The sequence below is a fragment of the Narcine bancroftii genome, chromosome 10, assembly GCF_036971445.1.
Source record: "Narcine bancroftii isolate sNarBan1 chromosome 10, sNarBan1.hap1, whole genome shotgun sequence".
NCBI classification, from domain to species: domain Eukaryota; kingdom Metazoa; phylum Chordata; class Chondrichthyes; order Torpediniformes; family Narcinidae; genus Narcine; species Narcine bancroftii.
The window spans coordinates 77,537,327-77,550,759 of record NC_091478.1 but is presented as its reverse complement, the minus strand read 5'-3'; the positions used below and the strand labels follow the sequence as shown (position 1 = coordinate 77,550,759).

At 44.3% G+C, this 13,433-nt stretch overlaps 1 protein-coding gene across 3 annotated transcripts in view; it reads left to right on the top strand.

Moving 5' to 3' along the window:
- The first annotated feature begins 981 nt into the window (after positions 1-981).
- The window catches only part of pard6a (par-6 family cell polarity regulator alpha), a 77,379-nt gene continuing 64,927 nt past the window's right edge, over positions 982-13,433 (top strand). The window contains exons 1-2 of one of the 3 annotated variants that reach the window (XM_069901495.1): positions 982-1,203; positions 1,816-2,038. In XM_069901495.1, coding sequence (XP_069757596.1) covers positions 1,003-1,203; positions 1,816-2,038 — 424 coding nt within the window. In that variant the 5' untranslated portion in view covers positions 982-1,002. Of the gene's footprint in view, positions 1,204-1,357; positions 1,451-1,815; positions 2,039-13,433 lie in introns of those variants that run through there. The other 2 variants (XM_069901496.1, XM_069901497.1) reach the window with 2 other exon arrangements.

The following is a 13,433-nucleotide window of genomic DNA, read 5'->3' as shown; positions in this document are numbered from 1 at the left end:
TGAGTCAATTGAATTTCTTGCGGAACTACATCCAGTTGCTCAGGGTCCGATCTTTGAAATTGAACTCCTCAGATATCTCCTCCCACTGTCTTTAAGATGTGACGCTGGAGGGTTCCCTAACCCTCTGTTGATACTGGATGCATCATCTCTCCACCTCCCTCCAAGGAGGGCTCCAGGCAGCAGCATGGAATTTTTTGTCTTCTCGACAATAAACCTCCACCTTCTGCAACCATACTAAATCTTTATTTTTATTATAACTTTTCGGTTGGAAGTGCTACTAGAAGTTTAAGAAATATCAGCGAGTTTCAAATAATATTGGTCACTCATGGAATTGGACCCTGTCAAGTCGTGAGGCTAACAGCAGGTCCGTTAACTCTGATTAATACAACCTACAGGCTGCACGGTTTGGTTTTGAAATCGAAGGGGCACAGATAGGTTCATGGGTGAGGGTGGTGGTATGATTAACTCTTAGTGCCTTAATAACATTGCTCTTTGAAGCTAGTTGTTTTGTGCAGACATGGTGATGAATTTTGCTTGAACAAGTCTCTGGTTTGCATGTTGGTCATTGTGCACGGTTTTTATTTTCCACTGCCAATAGGCGGTAATTCTACCTCGCCTGCAGGAAAAAAGAATCCGGAGGTTGTATGTGATGTCATATTTGTACTCTGACAATAAATCTGAAATTTGTACGTTAAGTAGTTTGAAATGCTTCAGAAGGGCGTGACGAAATTACATCAATGCAATTTTCCTTTTGATGATTATTGAAGGGCGAAGTAAAATGATCTGAACCTGTTCTCCGTTCTTTACGCGTACCTGGAGGACGACTGAGATGCAATTCATTCTTTCCAAATGATACAATAATCGCGTTCCACTGTTCACTGTTGCCATCGTTACTGACAGCAACATTCCAGATGACATCACGGTGACACCTGTCTCGATCCCGCCCCCGCTGCCACCAGCAGCCATTCATTAATTTCAAGAGGCGGGAGTCGTCAATGGCGTATGACGTCGCAGGGAACGGTGGGTCAGTGTTGTTCTTGCAGGAGTCAGTCCTGGGCTGGAATAGTGCAGATACCTGCAGTGGAGTTTCGGTGGTACATGGTTCACTATTACAGCGGGGAGCACAGAGAGAGGGAGACCATGTCCAAGCACCACAGGACGCCCGCCAGAAATATGGACAATCTTATCGAAGTAAAAAGCAAGGTAGAGTTTATGAATTGCTTTACATATTATATAACTTGGTTTCCTTCTATGCTGTTATAAAGCCCCATCTTATCCCTGAGGGTTTCGTTGCCATAAACGTGAGATGGTTTGGATTATGTAACAATGCAACAAAACGGCTCCAGGTTCAAAGCATTGCTCGCTGTTTTGGATGTTGTCCAGACACTGCGTGTGTTATCTCCGTAAATGCGTACGGATTACGGTTGCCTGCGCCGCACTGTTCCTTGGGGTGAATTGATCCGTTATTGATGGAAACAACCCTCACCTTGTTTTTAAAAAAAACATTCAAGGCGTTTAAAATGTGGCGGATTTTGTGACTGCGGCTCTTTTTACATTTGTATCCATTTCCTTTCGGCACCCGAAGCGCGATGCCTGCTTCTCGGCATCATAATTCTGATTATTGGCTGTTAATATTGGAGCCATATTTAATGATATTACGTGTTACAAGGAATTTAGAAGGTCGCTTCTGGGATAAGAGATTTTTATAACCTACCTTTTTATAAAACTATAATTTTAATACACTGGAAGCTAGTCTGGCTACGTATGTTCAAAAATACAGGTGATGCAAACTCTTCATTTTCCCCCCCAACGCAGTTCGATGCTGAATTCCGAAGATTTGCTCTGAAGCGTTCCAACATTGGAGGTTTTCAGGAATTTTACCAGCTGATTCAAGCCGTCCATCAGATCCCGTACGTGGACGTCTTGTTGGGATATACCGACATCCACGGGGATCTGCTGCCCATCAACAACGATGACAATTATCACAAAGCGCTCTCGTCTGCCAACCCTTTGCTGCGAGTCATCATTCAGAGACGGGGTAAGTGCAAACCACGACGAGGAGCAGACCTTTTCACATCCCGTAACGATCACTCCAAGCTGCGAATGACGCAGAGCCCGATAATGCTTTGGCATTTTTAACGCGAGTTCTCAAACCGCGTGAGTAGTCGCGGTTCTCCAAGTGCTCGGTACTGTAATGCGACATAACCACTTTAGTCGAAATGGACCTTGCCATCCAACTCACGTCCCCACTCTGCAAGCAATCCGATTAATCTACGCATTTTCCCGGATAAATGAATGGCGTTGGCGCGGAGTCACTTATAATGAGTGGTGTTTTGAGCAAAATATTTCTCCATTATTCATGTCACCTTTTTCAAATCTATATTTAGCAGAAACAAGGCACAGTGACTCATCGCTACTGGTGCCAGAAATGGAAGCTTAATGGCTGTAAATTACAGACTGAGCAATTAATTTAAGGCTGATTCTAGTTTGATTTGCATTGATTAGATATTGTGGTCCACACTATTTTCTTAGAAACGCCATTGATTGGCTAGATTAACTGTCCTAAAGATTGCCCACATTCAAACTATTGAATTCTCAACCCACATTTAAAGTACTGGACTTCATAAAGCCTAAGTTGTCAATCTTGGGGTGGGGGGGGGGGGGGGGGTGGGTGGATGGGTGAAGAAATAAAATTAGAATAAGATGGACAGTTCTGAAAATGGGTGGTACAAAAGCTTTTTGAAATTTACATCGGCAAAGAGACCTTTTTGGCAGATTTGCAATGCACTGATTATACCCTCCCCTGGATTGCAGAGGATGGAGGAAATGATAACACTCCACAGAAACCAATTTTCGTGTGGGGAAGCAAACTTGTGAAACAACTAACAGAACCCCCAACCAGATCTTCTCTTCTTCCCCCCTTTCTCCTCGTCTTCCCCCCTTTCTCCTCGTCTTCCCCCCTTTCTCCTCGTCTTCCCCCCTTTCTCCTCGTCTTCCCCCCTTTCTCCTCGTCTTCCCCCCTTTCTCCTCGTCTTCCCCCCTTTCTCCTCGTCTTCCCCCCTTTCTCCTCGTCTTCCCCCCTTTCTCCTCGTCTTCCCCCCTTTCTCCTCGTCTTCCCCCCTTCTCCTCGTCTTCCCCCCTTTCTCCTCGTCTTCCCCCCTTTCTCCTCGTCTTCCCCCCTTTCTCCTCGTCTTCCCCCCTTTCTCCTCGTCTTCCCCCCTTTCTCCTCGTCTTCCCCCCTTTCTCCTCGTCTTCCCCCCTTTCTCCTCGTCTTCCCCCCTTTCTCCTCGTCTTCCCCCCTTTCTCCTCGTCTTCCCCCCTTTCTCCTCGTCTTCCCCCCTTTCTCCTCGTCTTCCCCCCTTTCTCCTCGTCTTCCCCCCTTTCTCCTCGTCTTCCCCCCTTTCTCCTCGTCTTCCCCCCTTTCTCCTCGTCTTCCCCCCTTTCTCCTCGTCTTCCCCCCTTTCTCCTCGTCTTCCCCCCTTTCTCCTCGTCTTCCCCCCTTTCTCCTCGTCTTCCCCCCTTTCTCCTCGTCTTCCCCCCTTTCTCCTCGTCTTCCCCCCTTTCTCCTCGTCTTCCCCCCTTTCTCCTCGTCTTCCCCCCTTTCTCCTCGTCTTCCCCCCTTTCTCCTCGTCTTCCCCCCTTTCTCCTCGTCTTCCCCCCTTTCTCCTCGTCTTCCCCCCTTTCTCCTCGTCTTCCCCCCTTTCTCCTCGTCTTCCCCCCTTTCTCCTCGTCTTCCCCCTTTCTCCTCGTCTTCCCCCCTTTCTCCTCGTCTTCCCCCCTTTCTCCTCGTCTTCCCCCCTTTCTCCTCGTCTTCCCCCCTTTCTCCTCGTCTTCCCCCCTTTCTCCTCGTCTTCCCCCCTTTCTCCTCGTCTTCCCCCCTTTCTCCTCGTCTTCCCCCCTTTCTCCTCGTCTTCCCCCCTTTCTCCTCGTCTTCCCCCCTTTCTCCTCGTCTTCCCCCCTTTCTCCTCGTCTTCCCCCCTTTCTCCTCGTCTTCCCCCCTTTCTCCTCGTCTTCCCCCCTTTCTCCTCGTCTTCCCCCCTTTCTCCTCGTCTTCCCCCCTTTCTCCTCGTCTTCCCCCCTTTCTCCTCGTCTTCCCCCCTTTCTCCTCGTCTTCCCCCCTTTCTCCTCGTCTTCCCCCTTTCTCCTCGTCTTCCCCCCTTTCTCCTCGTCTTCCCCCCTTTCTCCTCGTCTTCCCCCCTTTCTCCTCGTCTTCCCCCCTTTCTCCTCGTCTTCCCCCCTTTCTCCTCGTCTTCCCCCCTTTCTCCTCGTCTTCCCCCCTTTCTCCTCGTCTTCCCCCCTTTCTCCTCGTCTTCCCCCCTTTCTCCTCGTCTTCCCCCCTTTCTCCTCGTCTTCCCCCCTTTCTCCTCGTCTTCCCCCCTTTCTCCTCGTCTTCCCCCCTTTCTCCTCGTCTTCCCCCCTTTCTCCTCGTCTTCCCCCCTTTCTCCTCGTCTTCCCCCCTTTCTCCTCGTCTTCCCCCCTTTCTCCTCGTCTTCCCCCCTTTCTCCTCGTCTTCCCCCCTTTCTCCTCGTCTTCCCCCCTTTCTCCTCGTCTTCCCCCCTTTCTCCTCGTCTTCCCCCCTTTCTCCTCGTCTTCCCCCCTTTCTCCTCGTCTTCCCCCTTTCTCCTCGTCTTCCCCCCTTTCTCCTCGTCTTCCCCCCTTTCTCCTCGTCTTCCCCCCTTTCTCCTCGTCTTCCCCCCTTTCTCCTCGTCTTCCCCCCTTTCTCCTCGTCTTCCCCCCTTTCTCCTCGTCTTCCCCCCTTTCTCCTCGTCTTCCCCCCTTTCTCCTCGTCTTCCCCCCTTTCTCCTCGTCTTCCCCCCTTTCTCCTCGTCTTCCCCCCTTTCTCCTCGTCTTCCCCCCTTTCTCCTCGTCTTCCCCCCTTTCTCCTCGTCTTCCCCCCTTTCTCCTCGTCTTCCCCCCTTTCTCCTCGTCTTCCCCCCTTTCTCCTCGTCTTCCCCCCTTTCTCCTCGTCTTCCCCCCTTTCTCCTCGTCTTCCCCCCCCTTTCTCCTCGTCTTCCCCCCCCTTTCTCCTCGTCTTCCCCCCCCTTTCTCCTCGTCTTCCCCCCCTTTCTCCTCGTCTTCCCCCCCTTTCTCCTCGTCTTCCCCCCCTTTCTCCTCGTCTTCCCCCCCCTTTCTCCTCGTCTTCCCCCCCCTTTCTCCTCGTCTTCCCCCCCCTTTCTCCTCGTCTTCCCCCCCTTTCTCCTCGTCTTCCCCCCCTTTCTCCTCGTCTTCCCCCCCCTTTCTCCTCGTCTTCCCCCCCCTTTCTCCTCGTCTTCCCCCCCCTTTCTCCTCGTCTTCCCCCCCCTTTCTCCTCGTCTTCCCCCCCCTTTCTCCTCGTCTTCCCCCCCCTTTCTCCTCGTCTTCCCCCCCCTTTCTCCTCGTCTTCCCCCCCCTTTCTCCTCGTCTTCCCCCCCCTTTCTCCTCGTCTTCCCCCCCCTTTCTCCTCGTCTTCCCCCCCCTTCTCCTCGTCTTCCCCCCCTTCTCCTCGTCTTCCCCCCCTTTCTCCTCGTCTTCCCCCCCTTTCTCCTCGTCTTCCCCCCCTTTCTCCTCGTCTTCCCCCCCTTTCTCCTCGTCTTCCCCCCCTTCGGGACGGGCACGCCGAAATGTAAAATGCTTCGCAGCTTGCTAAGTCATAGTAAGCTGAAGAAATGAATCTGAGTTCATTAGTGTATTGTGCATTGAATCAATGGTTTTTATACTTTCTTTCCACTCACATACCACTTTAAGTAATCCTATGGCATTGCATTAAATGATTTGGGATATTTCTCTTTTGAAATGTGCTGTAGGTGTTGTGTTACTCCTGGGGTGGGCAATTAATTGCATGAGGTGCACTGGTGAGTGTAGTTCATCTTTCAAATTGTAAGTGATCAAGTGCAATGTTTGCTGATTATGCAAGGAGTCACAAGCTTGCTAACTTCTGACCTTTTAAAAGCCAAATGCACTCTGTCTTCAAGTAATTCAATTAGCTAATGTAGCAACACAGTAGACATAAAATTAGTCGGGAGGAATGATTTATTGTGTATGACTGAATTTCTTGATGGTTTCCAGATTAAATGCACTCTTCTCCTTCCCCACTTTGCACCAATTTGCAAAAGCTGAATGGCAGACAGTATAAAATGTCCAAAGTAGGAATGGGTCCACAGGCCTAAAAATCATACCTTGTGTTCTTTTTACAATATTTTTATTGAGTTTAACAAAAACCCTTTACACAAGCTATATTATCGATAACATGTATCATATGCATATCACATCAATTGTAAATTAGTAACGTTACTAATTATTATATGTTCAGGACATCTAATTCTATAATTATTAAAGTTAAATCGTAACTTGTGCTATGTCCAAAAATAATATTGAATCCAAAAATTATACAAATAATACATGTAAAATTCCCTTGTATGTGATATTTTGTACTTCTCTGTGATCACGTTGTTCTGTAATTTAAACCTTTTATTTATTAGTCTTAATATTTGCCTTGTGCTCTAAATGTCATCAGAGTTTGTTTTTAGAAATGGACCAAATTAGAAATGAATAGACTAGAAAATCTTGTGGGGAACCAAAAAATTAGATCTATTTCTGGCATACATCCACAACAGGGAAACAAAAGATGTTGTGAAGGTTAATATGAAGTACATCCATTATGGGAAAAACTCCACAAGCGGTGGATCCCTTGTTGGTTTTAAATGTTTATTTGGATTAATGGATCTGTCATTGAGGGTTAGCCCACCTTGATGTGATTCCTTTTAGTTATCCACCGACAGATTTCCAATCTTTTGTCATTGGTTTGCACATAAAACTCTGGTAAGGAGTCAGTTTAAAATACTGTAATCAATGTAAAACTCTCATTGCCACATGGGAAACTTGAAACTACAAAATTTAGCTGCACTGACCTGACAATTGGATTTAGATGATCTCATATGTAGACTGTCCAGTGAACAATTGTTTATCTGAATTATCCATGACATCAATATAATTTCCCAGTCTGGTCTGTATTTCTGGCTTTTGTGGCTCAGTTGTTCACCAAATAAACTCATTGATGTGTCGATTTGTATTTTCATACAGTATTACCACTTTTCCTATAGACTATCAGTATTTCTTGAATGTAGGATGTCAGTTTAGCTCTAGAATTGGGTGTTCATGGATGTATCTGTTAAACATAAGAATGTCCCCATGAGAGCTTTTTACAAAACAGGGTTTTCCCCAAATGGTGCCTTTAATAGGCCTGAAAGGCAGGGACAAGTAATCACTATCATGAAACAAGAAATCTATTGGCCAAAGAACATGGTAAAATGTCACATTCAGCACATTATTGGCCAGATAAGTGATAATTTGATAACTAATTTGCTTTTCCTTTTAAAACAGTATGGGAATTTGGCTGAGGCAGGATGGATTTTAGTTTCACATTTATCCAAAAATGATTCCTCCACTAATACATTTGTATTTCTTAATGTTGAGGTTGTAAATTCTTAGGTCAGGTACTTTTCTGTTTGAGAATGGGGTTAAGGCATTCCAGACTTGAGATGCTTATGCATAGCCGGTGGTAGTTTTGCAAATACAAGGTGATAACTTTTTAAAAAAAAAAATGCAAGCAGTTTTTTTTCCTTGAATCTTGGTGATGTCATCAACAATACAACAAAAAAGGTTGCTGCTCTTTATATTTGATTGCACTACTTCTTGGTTTGTGAAGTGATGTTCATTAGATTAAGTGACCTCTGTTAACGTGTCTCAAACCTGACCTTGTGACATTCGAAAAAATTCCTTGTGGCATATAACAGAATTCCTGGAAATTTTTACTTGTCCGGTTACTATTCAGTCAGTGCCATATAATTTGCATCATTCAATTGTTTATTGTCTTGTATATGAGATGCAGGAAAAACTTGTTTGTATGTTATCCAAGCAAGTCAACCTATGCAGAATACAATTGGTAGTGCAAGAATAAAACCAAAAGTGTATGGATAGTGTTACAGTAAAACAAAGGTGCAGGTGTTAAAGTAGAAAATACAGTTAAATAGTATGAGGCACGGATCCAAGATGGTAGAATTGGTTACAATGAAAGTAAGGAGAGGATCTGCTAGGAGGAACTTGCATAAAGTTGTCTTACTCTGGCACCATCAGTTATTTTAATCTTGGCACTAATAGGACACTCTTTTTGGATTCTATTTAGCAATAGAACTCCCAAGGAATCTATTTGTAGGAATGCTGGTGTAATTATTTTCGCTTGCAAATCAAATTGGAGGCTTCAGAATAAGATGCTTCATGTTAAATGATGAAAATTACTAGTGGCAAAGTGAAGAATAATGGCACATTTGTAAATTTTGTTCAAATGTGGTTCGTTCATTGAGCAGAATATTTTCTGCATCTTCATGTTGGCAACAGTAAAACCCCATCTAAATGGGGTAGGAGCTTGCCATTTTTGCTATTCACACTGGACCAATGTTGACTGGTTTTCTGCACCAGGTGGTGAGTGCTGAGAATTAAATTGAGCAATTCTATTATCATCAAAATGGCAAGGGAACTATTATGCTTTTTTAAATTTTTCTGGTTACAACATTTAGAGAGGTAGAAATAATTAGTGGAGTAAGAGCCTGACAAGCAGTGTGAAATTTGGAAGTGAAATAGTTTCCAGGTTCAGTTCCAGCAAAATAAGGCTCACAACTTAGCAAGATTTCAGTGGTCACATTGACTATCTACTGCATGGGCTAATTCTGTACAAAATGCAACTTGAAATATCACAGTGTGGAGTAATTTGGCATGACTTTTGAAAAACAATTCAAAGCTATTTTGGAGACACACAGGAGAATGTAGATACTGGACTCTGAAGCCAAATATACTCCACTCAAGTCACTGAGCGGCTAAAGCAGCAGCAGTGGGAGAAAAATGATTGGTGGCTTTTTTCTTCTCTCCCCTGCGCACCCCCCACCCTCCAGAGCAGTGCCAATAAAGGGGTTTGGCTTGAAAGGTTGACATTTCTTTTTCTCCCACTGGTACTTGACATGCTGAGTTCTAACAGCAGAGCTATTTTTGTTTCTGATATTGTATATCTTCACTGTGGGGCAAAGGAAACGTTGCATGGCTGATTGAATGTCATGCATATCTTGTGTAACACATTGATTTGCTTGACCATTATTTGCAAAGAGTGTGTGGAGAAGGATACAATAGCTTTGTCACAGTTCATCCCAATGGCAGCAAGACAGGACACTCTAATTTATGGGCTGTATCTGGGTTGAGTCTGAAATCCAGAATTGTTGGAAGACCATCAATTTGGTGAAAGACTTACATTAGTCTGCCCAAAACCTGCTGGTCTTTCGGCACCGAGATCTTGGTGAGTGAATGTTGCCAACTGGGTCCTTCCAGGCTGAAGGAATACGTGCTGAGGGATGCACTGGGGCTTGGCACAGCCAACGTGAAGGTGTTGTGGGGTAGGACCATAGTTTAGAGTCCTCCCATTACCAGGCATTGAGGGGCTGAGACCCAAGGGAAGTCCCTGAACCAACAGAGGGGAGAAATGACAAGGTGCAACAGTGGTGGTCATGGGGCATTGAGAGAACAAATGTAACAATGTACATTGATTAGAATGTATAGATATGATTGACATTGTGAGTGTAAAAAGATGAACTCTTTTATTGTTTGTAATTTTTTTTACTAGACAAGGCAAGTCTATAAAATGTGTATAAATTACAAGATGCCATGGGGTGGTAACAGGGTATTTGAGAGAACAATGTAAAGGAATGTATCGATATGACTGACACTACAAACAGTACAATGTAAAAAGTCTTGAATGGTTTTCTTTTGTAAATAATTTATTGTGAATAATAATACTTTTTGGGTGGGGGGGGGGGTTAAGATAATATCCACGCACTAAAACAAGTCTTGATCCATGGGGGAAGAGGAATAAATCCATGTTCAAGTGGGGGCTGATTTAGATTTGTGAAGCAAGTAAACCCTTTTGCTTAAGCTTGCAAGTACAAGTCACAAGATTGTTCTTGGTATCTCCAAGTTTGTTTTACAGAGCTAATTTTTTTTAGACCTTGATGGGAAGGGAATGGGAAACAAATATAACCACCTGAACAGAACATAATGCACTTCCACAGTAAATGTATTTGTACATGTGGAATGAACAATATTTCACAAGACCTGTCTGTTTTAATTTTAGGCAACAAACACCAGAAGATCTATTCTTGCTCTTCTGTAATTTTGTATTCAATGCAAGAAAGACATCTCTGGAACAGCCATTATCAATGGGGGACCTGGGGAGGGGGTGGGGTGGGGGGGGGGGAAGCACACTTGAGTAAAAGCTTTGTTTTCTTTTTCACCTCCCATTACATTTTTTTGTGTGGTTGATGGGATAGAAGTATGGAAGAAACCAAAACTTGACTGCTTCACAAGGAAAGGGGGCCCATAAACTGACCACCGTAGTAAGGGGGCCATTGCCAAAAAAAAGTTTGGGAATGGCTGCTCTAGAGCTATTAATTACAAGACGGTCTTTGTCGCTGCAAAGTTTGAATGAAAATCTGGTGGAATGTGGTTTGTGCTTGGGATTTGTTTTTGACCAAGTTAATGGCAAACCGACTAGTTCATAAAGTTCTCTTCCATTTAGTTATCTGAATATGCCTTGCATCAATATTTGCTTTCCTTGATTGTTAAGGGGCAACCCAGCTTGTGTGTTCTAAAATTTACCATGGATGCAGGGTTACTGATAGAATGGGAGGCACCTTGCTTGTCTTCTAATGGGCTATAATGTTAATCCTTTCTGTGGCAGAATTGTTGCTCTGTAAGCAGTGGTCAAGCCACATTCCATTAATCTTCATGGATGTGGCTGATAGTCCTCTCACTTGAGGCAGACTGGATGTTTCTGTTCCACAGTGCAATACCCGATAATTAACCACCAATCTATTGAATGCAGTACTGATGTAGCGTTGCCAATGTATACATTAACCTGTGGGTTTATTGAGCATTGCATGGATATAAGATCCCTTGGCATTGTTTTGAAGAACTAATGTCTTGCCCAACGTGATTATAAAATAAGTGTAAACACAAGTGCTGGAGAAACTCAGCAGATCAAGCAGCATTCATAGGAAACAAAAGAGAACCTTCATATTGAACTGCCAATTTACTGGTTAGCCAATTATCTGATTCAAAATGCCATTTTTGCTATTCACACTGGACCAATGTTGACTGGTTTTCTGCACCCTTTCACACTCACCACCTGGCATCACAGAGCAAAGGGGGCGAATATCCCCACTAATTGGACCTGCCATCTCCCCTGTCCCTTTCACACTAGGCGAACTGGAACGGCAATTCAAAACAAATTGGTGATGATACACTCTTCCTAGGTGGTTCATCCCTGGGGCAATCTGTCGCCTGCATGCTGGTTTGCACGTTAACCAGTAGATTGGTGGTTAATTATCGGGTTAAAGTGCCAGCGTGAATGGGGATAATGTTTTGGCCTTGTGCCAGCCTTCGTCCAGTGGGGAAAGAAAAACTGGTAAACACCTGAATAAAAAGGTGAGGTTGGGCAAGGAGGGAGAAGCACGGTTTAACCAGAAGAGGTAATAAGTTGAACCATTTAGGAGGGTAGAAACTGAGCAAAGTAGGGGGAGAATGCAGAGGTCTAAGAAGGGTAGTTCTCTGATGGAAAGGAAGAGGGGGTGCGGAAATTGGAGAAATCGTAGGAGAAGAAAGACTGGAAAGGGGCCAGGGTTAATGGAAATTGGATAGTTGATATTGATGCCTTTCTAGTTGGAGACCATGGAGATTGAATTATATAAGGCATTGGTCCTGCAATTTATGGGTGGCCTTGATTGGCCAGATGCAAGTGTGTCATTGGTGTGGAGAATTGTAATGATTGACTATTGGGAAGCGCTTGCTATTGCAGAGGCAGAGCAAAGATACTTAAACAATTTCTCAGTCTCCCAGATGGAGAGTGAGCTGCAGTGGAAGCCCTGGATGCAGTGAATGACCCCTCCAGATTTGCAAGTGAAGTGTGGCTTTGCTGGGAAGGACTGTTTGGGCCCCTAAATAGAGACAAGGGAGGAGGTGTAGGTGCAAGTGTACACTTGGGGTAACAGGGATAGGTAACGAGGGGGTGTTTGGTGGGGAGGGGTGACTGGATGAGGGAATCCCAGAAGGAGCAATCCCTTCCAGAGGCCATAATTGGGTGATTTTTTTTTTAAATGCCTCTTCAAAATTGCGAATGCAGATATTCCCCCAAAATGTTGAGTGAACTATTGACTTTCAGAGGAAAGACATTAAAAAATGTTTATTGACTGTCATACTTAAATTTATCTCAAGAAGTTTAAAAATAATTTTAATTGGATCTGTAATAGTGTTTATTCAGCCTTGAGTCTGATCATTCTACCATTGGTAACTGGCTCAGATTACTAAAGCTCCTGCCTTCTAATCTATTTGCACATTTTAAAGTGTTCAACTCTTTGGTCATCTGCCATATTTCCTGTTGATTCAGTGTTTACACTGCTGAGAAAGGCCTTGAGGCATTCTATATTAAGGGCACAAAGTAACCAAGGTGCACAATATGGTCAATTGTTACATACAGATCTGTACTGAGTTTTGCATTAACTTTTTTTCGTGTCATGTACAGTATAAGATCAGCATTGTCTGCAGGGATGCTCCCAGTTGATCTAAAATTTCAACCTATTCTTGTCACTCATAACTCTTTTCTCCTTTTGCCCTCTGTCCAATTGTTGTCCCACCGATATTTGATTCTGCTGATGCCCTCTGAAGATTTCAACAAGGTTATCTTGGCTGCAGCAAGTTTGCTTTCATCATAGTGTCCATTCCCTGTACATATTCATTCACATAGTATGGCCTGTGAAATCTTTCCTAATTCATTGAATGAGCCAAGCCAATCATTGCCTTGAGTCTTTGGAGGAGACACAGAATATCCTCTCTGTCATAGTCTATTCTTTCTGTGGCCTTCCTCCCAATTTCCACCTGGAAGGTTTTTTTTCTAGTGGTCCATTGCTGGACTCATCCCTTTTTAAATGTCTCTATCTTGGATCCTGAGGAGTATGTTAACAAATAGAATCTGCTATAAGCCCACAGATGCTCACTGGTACCTTGACTACACCAGCATTCTGAATACTACATTCATTTATCTCTTTATCACAACTGTTCTAAGGATGCCTCCAATATGTGTGCCTTTGATTTCTCTTCATTTTTCCCATCTCCATTGTTGGCTGGTGTCTTAACCACACCTGTATCCTTCTGTGGGTGGGAAGAGAAGTACTGAGAGTAAGGTTAAATACAAGGTTGGGAAAATTCTATTCTATCAACCTCCTTCTACAGAGTGGTTAAGTCACCTGGAACTAGACATTTTTGCTCTTGGTGTAAGATCCTTGACCTGAAGAGTATCTTTAGCTTCAAAGATACTGCCTTGAGTATTTTGTGCATTTACTTGAAATCGATTAAAATACTTG